The 7500-nt window shown below is 44.1% G+C and overlaps 1 protein-coding gene across 2 annotated transcripts in view; it reads right to left on the reverse strand.

Annotated features, from left to right (window-relative positions):
* fibcd1b (fibrinogen C domain containing 1b) overlaps positions 1–7500 on the reverse strand; it is a 104193-nt gene that overhangs the window by 7950 nt on the left and 88743 nt on the right. For both annotated transcript variants that reach the window (XM_048258166.1, XM_048258165.1), the window contains one exon: positions 3721–3900. In XM_048258166.1, coding sequence (XP_048114123.1) covers positions 3721–3900 — 180 coding nt within the window. The remainder of the gene's footprint in view (positions 1–3720; positions 3901–7500) is intronic.

Consider the following 7500-nt stretch of genomic DNA (forward strand, 5'->3'; position numbering starts at 1 on the left):
CTGTTCAAGAGACTATTTTGCGGCTAAATGTGCTTTTTCTCATTTGGTTGTTTTCTGTTTGTTTAGAGCAGAATGAGCCACTGCTTTTCAAAGGGCCCATTTGTGTGAAATTATTATTATAATTTATGTTATTATTATTTATTATTATTTACTATAGGGTTCTAGAATAAATAAAACAGTGTGTTTGAAATAATGGAATTTGAGCTCTCATGAAGCTGGAGTCGATGGGACATGGGGAGGGTGGGTCTGTTGATCGGGGGGGGTGGCGTAGCGCCACCGAATAGTTCAAACAGACGAGGACTTTCATGCCGATCAGGGGGGGCGGGGCGTGGCACTGTGCCAATGCCACCCCTCCCCTGAGAAACAAAGTCCTTGCAAACTTCAAACTTCACTTGTGTGTGTGTGTGTGTGTGTGTGTGTGGGGGGGGGGGGGGGGGGGGGGGGGGGGGGTCAACACATTGAGCAAATGGCACTCTGCAGTGCTCCCTGCAGTGCTACCAGCAGCGCTAACGGTGCTAGTAGCAGCTCCACAAATACAAACAGCTGCCAATGACGTGCTAATGATGCTGAATATAGCAATATAACAATCAACAACAACAGTATTAAAGATTCAGCACTAGCAATGTTAGCATGGTCTCTCAGGACAAACAAAAGTGCCACTGACATCAAAGCGTGTGTGTGGGTCGCTGACAGCAGCGAAGAGTGAGCTAAAAACAGAGCTAAACAACACAACGAGTTTCTGCATTAGCTCTGACAGCAGTGACAGCAGAACTAAAGAGCAGCTTCTAGTCTGCTTCAACTTATCTGGCAATACAATTACACTGAACACACACACATGCGCGCGCGCACACACACACACACACACACACACACACACACACACCAACACATGCACACACACAGCAAAAAAGAGGCTATGTGATCCATAGAGTGTGCTCCAGTATTCAATGTAAGTAAACTGACACATTACAGCAGTTTTAACTTCTTGTTTCTGTCTGTTTACCTGTTTCTACCTGTTTAGCTGTTTCTGTCTGTTTACCTGTTTCTACCTGTTTACTCTACCTGTTTCTGTCTGTTTACCTGTTTCTACCTGTTTAGCTGTTTCTGTCTGTTTACCTGTTTCCACCTGTTTACTGTACCTGTTTCTGTCTGTTTACCTGTTTCTACCTGTTTAGTTGTTTTTGTCTGTTTACCTGTTTCTACCTGTTTACCTGTTTCTGTCTGTTTACCTGTTTCTGCCTCACCTACACATGACATGAACCAATATCTCTCCTACCATCTGATCTCCATCTGACAACACTATCGGATCGCCCCCTATTACCACCAGTCCCGTGTTTCCATCCTCTTACGTGTATGTGTCACTTACTATTCATTTCTATACAAACCAAGACGGCGGATTCCTAAAGAAACGCAAGCACCCACACCATAAGTGTATCTAAATTAGCTATGTACCAAAAATTACATTTTACCGTGACTCGAGGAGCTGTAAACAGTCTTGTAAGAGGCGCGCGTGTACAAATCCGGCTTGGAGCTCCGTGGAATTTTGAGATAGCGACGAGAATTCTCAGTCTAACCGTTCATGTGCTGTTGAAAGGGTGGAAGTAGACGACCCACCAGGCCAGCACTAACCTCCGTGCGTGGTAAATAAAATCGGATATTTCAGACAGTAAATGCCCTGGTAAGAACCAAACCAGATTTTGTTTAAATCTACACACCTATGGCTACTGAAAAATGTAAGGTTAATTTATCAAATGTTATTTTGAAGTATTAAAAAACATCGTTGTTTTAGAATTTTCGGACGAAATGGGTGATAAATAGAGGTGTTATAATATAGTTTCTAAGCAGTTCTATAAATTATGATAGCTCCTGTCTGCAGTGTGAAGAGAAGAGAAAGCTTTGAGTGTGTGTGTGTGTGAGAATTCTGGCTCTAACATGGTCTTGATTTCCCTGAAAAGGCCCTGATCTGGCAAAACACACACACACACACACACACACACACACACACACACACATTAATGGTCACAGTAATGGCACTAAGACTAGCAGGCCCAGCTCTACTGCACTACTACAGCACTGCCCCTATTCCATCATTCACTCTGGCCTGCACTCTGGCCTGCACTATTCTTCTCAGCTAATACACCCCCCTCTCTCTCCCAATCTCTCTTTCTCTTCCTCTCTCTCCCTCTCTCTCTTTCTCTTTCTCTCTCTCCCTCTCTCTCTCTCTCCCCATCTCTCTTTCTCTTCCTCTCTCTCCCTCTCTCTCTTTCTCTTTCTCTCACTCTCTCCCCCTCTATCTCTGTTAGTGATCATTGAGGGTGCTAGAGTGCACAGCTGAGGATACAGATGAATGGCATGCGGGCGCACACACATGGTCTCTCCTTACTCACCGATTCCTCCCACACACACACACACACACACAGACACACACACACACACTCACACACACACACACACACACACACACACACACACACACACACACACACACACACACACACACACACACACACATACACACATGGTCTCTCCTTACTCACCGATTCCTCACACACACACACATGGTCTCTCCTTACTCACCGATTCTCACACACACACACACACACAGTCTCTCCTTACTCACCGATTCCTCACACACACACACACACACACACACAGTCTCTCCTTACTCACCGATTCTTCACACACACACACACACACACACACACACACACACACACACACACACACACACACACACACATGGTCTCTCCTTACTCAACGATTCTTCACACACACACACACACACACACACACACACACACACACACACATGTCTCTCCTTACTCACCGATTCCTCACACACACACACACACACACACACACACACACATACACACATGGTCTCTCCTTACTCATCGATTCCTCACTCCCTATTCTCCTTCACAATATAAACTCACACTCACGCATACACCAAAACACACACACACACACACACACACACACACACACACACCTGTCACAGTTTAGTGTCTCTGCACTTTCTCTCCTCCAGCATCCTCCACCTGAACTTTGTTAATTTCCCGTGTCTGTCAATCTCTCTCGTTCCCCAACGCCCCTCTCCCTCTCCCTCTCTCCCTCCCTCCCTCTCTCCCTCCCTCTATCACTTCATTCTGTACTCCTGCCTCAGTTCCCCAAAGCTTTTCTAAATTGGATCTTTTCTGGGCTGTCGTGTTTGTTTACGCTCCAGGTCAAGCACAGCAATTAATAGGAGACTCATTTAATCTTATGAGCATGTGATTGTGTAGTCAGGCATGTGTGTATAAATATGAGTGAATGACTGTGTGTGTGTGTGTGTGTGTGTGTGTGTGTGTGTGTGTGTGTGTGTGTGTGTGTGATGATGATGGATACTCTCTGTACTGACACTTTCCCTCTGAGCATGTCAGGGATGGAAGTGTTCCTGGTGTCATCCACTAAAAAGTGACATCACTCAGGGCAAATTTCTCCTGTGACCAATCGTCTTTGAGTTTGTTTGAGGGTAGGAACATAATGGTCCTCATTTATGCTTATGAAGAAGTTAAGAAACCAGCCAATAAAACTGTGCTCATCGACGGGACAGATATGTGCATGTGTGTGCGTTTGTGTGCATGTCTGAGGGTGTCTCTCTCTGTGTGTGTGTGTGTGTGTGTGTGTGTGTGTGTGTGTGTGTGTGTGTGTGTGTGTGTGCATGTGTGTGTGTGTTACCTGCAGTTCCGGAGTAGTCAGCGACGGTGAGTGGATAACCGTCATCATCAGGGTTGACAGAGAACAGCCCTACGCCGAAGGTGGCGTACTGAGCGAACGCTGTGCTGTTCTCAAAGTCCTCCAGGTCGATCCGCAGCTCATAGTTCCCTTGGATAGACAGAGCGTGCATCTGCTTCAAACCTATACAGGAAGAGAGAGAGAGAGAGACAGAGAGACAGAGAGAGAGTTTTAACTTTCATTTATTAAAACAGCATGTTGATGAGACCCACTATTCTGGTCTCTACAAAAAACATTAATTGGCCGTAATATTTCCCTTGTAGGGTTCTAACATGGCAAAGAAAGAAAGAAAGAAAGAAAGAAAAGAAGAAAGGACAAAAAGAAAGAAAGAAAGAAAGAAAGAAAGAAAGAAAGAAAGACAAAGTGAAATCAAAAGGGAGGGATGTAGATGGATAGAGGGAGGGAGCAGACATCAGGAGAAAGTGAGGGATAGAGACAACAGATGAAGAGAGAGAGAGAGAGAGAGAGAGAGAGAGAGAGAGAGATAATGACAGATGGAGGGAGGAAGAGAAGTGCGAGACGGAGATGAAGGGAGAAGCAGAATGGTGTGAAAAGGAAGAAGAGAAAAGAGTCGACAGAAAAGAGTTTGGTAAGAACACACGGGCAAGTGCTCTTTCTCTCTCTCTGGCTGAGGCTGACATCCAAAAAGCCTGACAAAGCGTACTGTAGACACACACACACACACACACACACACACACACACACACACACACACACACACACGTTTGTCATATCCACACGCCTGACGGACACACACAGAAACAAACACACACACACCCCTGACAAAGTGCATTCTAGACGGTTTCAGCCACGACTCAGGAAAAAGCTCTTCAGGAAGCACTGATAGGCTTTGTGGTGTTAGTGTCTGTGCTTGTGTGTGTGTGTGTTTGTGTGTGGTGTGACAATCCTACAGCCTTCTGTGGTGAGACTCACACATTGTCAACCATGATTTGAGTCACTGTCGCTGCCACACACACACATATACACACATACTGTACTAACGCACAGTCACATACACACACACACACACACACACACACACACACACACACACACACACACACACACACACATACACACACACACACACACACACACACACACACACACACACACACACACACACACACACACACACACACACACACACACAAAGACCCTCAGCCTGGTCCGCAGCAGTCTCTAATGTTATCACAATACACAAAGGCAAGCTCATTTCTATAGAGGTGTGTGTATGTGTGTGTGTGTGTGTGTGTGTGTATGCGTGTGTGTTGGAAGGGGGTGGGTGGATAATAAGTATATATACTCTTTCACACACTGGTTGCATGTGTGTGCGTGTGTGTGTGTGTGTGTCTAGATGAACCAAAAGCACACATACACATGTGAAAAGAGAAAATGACAGAGACCATGGAAAAGGTTTACGATCTGACAGAATCTGTAGAGGAAATCTGCCAACTCTTCTGATAGAGGCAAATGTCACATCATTACTCCTGTGTGTGTGTGTGTGTGTGTGTGTGTGTGTGTGTGTGTGTGTGTATGTGTGTGGTGACACATCTGCCCTATACGTTTGCTGTAAGTCATGGCAGATTGTTTGATCTTTGACCTTTGGCTTTAAATAAAAGAAGAGAAGAGGAAAATGTTTCAACAGAGACTGCAGTAACATAATCTCTGCACACACACACACACACACACACACACACACACACACACACACACACACACACACACACACACAACAACAGGCACGCTTGTTCCATAGCAGATTGCTATTATGATGGCCCGGAATTACCAGGCAATGAGGAGCAGTTCACAACGCTATAGTCAGTTGGAAACAGTTTGCTATTGATTTTTCCTCTTGACAAAATGTAATACAGAAATGTCACTTTCTGATGTTTTGGGATCACTCTCACTGAATCACGAGGTTATGAATGCATGGTGATATTTTTGCAATGTAATCTACCTCACTATAGAGTATAGACAATGCAGATCTGTCAGATAAGCTCTCCTCTCCTGTGCTGCTCCTGGGGCATTTGGGTTGAATGGAATCGGCATGCAGTTTGTCTCATTAAGTCCTCTAATATTTCCTAATTTATGTCATCAACACATCCGTGATTCGTGGAAATGTACCTTACCAACAGGCAACGAGAAACTTTCCAAGTTGACCTAACTTTCCAACTCTGCACAGTATCCCATTAACTGCATGAGAGTGGGCTATTAACAATATTTATTTTATGTAAAGTAGAGTTTGTAAACACGTTATCATCAACTTAATGCACGCACAACTTTTGTTTGAGCAGGAGAGAGAATAACAATGAATGGACGCAGCAACTACAGAAATTATAGCGAAGGCTACTTGCTGCTTTCTTTTACTGTCTATGGTTGCTGGTTAACAACACATAATAAGCTTATTTAAGCAAATTCACAAACTCAAGACTTCAAGGCCATTATGGATATAAAACGTTTTTTGAAAACAACGAAAGGATGGAGGGAACATAGCAAAGTTCTGGAGTTATTTCAGATGGGCTACAACAAGGTAGGCAAATTTGTGGTGCTTGTCAAAACCTTAGCACAGTTGGAATAATGCTTATAGGCTGATGTTAAAGCGCACACGATGTTTAAAGCCATACTTAACGGTAAACTGGAACAAAACTAAAAGTAACTTTAGCCTTTATAAAATAGGGCTGTATAAAGTTGTCCAAATTAATAGGTTATAATTAATGTGGATGTAGACATGTAGATGTACTATATACTACATTTTTAGTTGACCAATGCACGAACAAAGCCGGGAAACGGACATATATTATCAAGACTTTGAATGTTTCCATCTGTGCACAGGGTGTCTGTAGATCGGTGTGCATAGCATTCATTTCTGCAGGCCTGTGGCCATGCATGCGCCCTTAAAATAGCATCTGAATTCGCGCCATTGACTTTAGACTGGTCTGTGTCGGAATTGTTTTCTGAAACTGCAAAATATCAACAGGGACCGTTTGCGCCGGAACACGCCCCCTCTTTTCACTGAAACGCCCCCGTGGGCGCACATGTACCTGTGGAGGGAAAATTCCAATATGAGGTGACTGCAAATTAGGAAAGACAAAAGCGCGAGTATACAAAGTCAATTGCACTGGTGTGCAAAATAGAGCCCTTTATCTTTTTCTGTTCGGTGTTGTTTTGCCTTCCAGATCAAACACTTCGGACTAGACTATTTTTTTTCCTGTCATTTATTTTTTCTCTCCAACTTGAAAAAAAAGAAGTGTGTGATACCACACACATGGCACGACTATTATCTGACTCCTCCGCCTTCATTTCCACTTTAATTAAACCCCGAGAGGTTTTCTATTTTAGCGTATGCATACACACCACCACCGCCACCGAGAGCATACTCGTTTCAAATAATTAAATACTCACACTCTTTTTTCTCTGCTATTTCAACTCTCTCCATCTCCTTCTCTCTCCCTCCTTCTCTCCATCTCTTTTCCTACCTCCCTCTTTCTCTCTCTATCTCCTTCCCTCTCTCCCTCCATCTCTCTCTCTCTCTATACAGTATACCTCCCCTCTCTTACACTCTCTTGCACAGGTGTGTGTGCGTGTGTGTGTGTGTGTGTGTGTGTGTCTCCTAATTAAACACAATCGTACACCTCTTTAGGAAAGACACTGAATTTGTCTGCATTTTGCTCTGATTATTATGCTGATTGGTCTGCAAGGATTTAGGGGGAGGAGGAAGAC

This window comes from Alosa alosa, chromosome 12 (assembly GCF_017589495.1).
Source record: "Alosa alosa isolate M-15738 ecotype Scorff River chromosome 12, AALO_Geno_1.1, whole genome shotgun sequence".
In the NCBI taxonomy this organism is placed as follows: Eukaryota; Metazoa; Chordata; class Actinopteri; order Clupeiformes; family Clupeidae; genus Alosa; species Alosa alosa.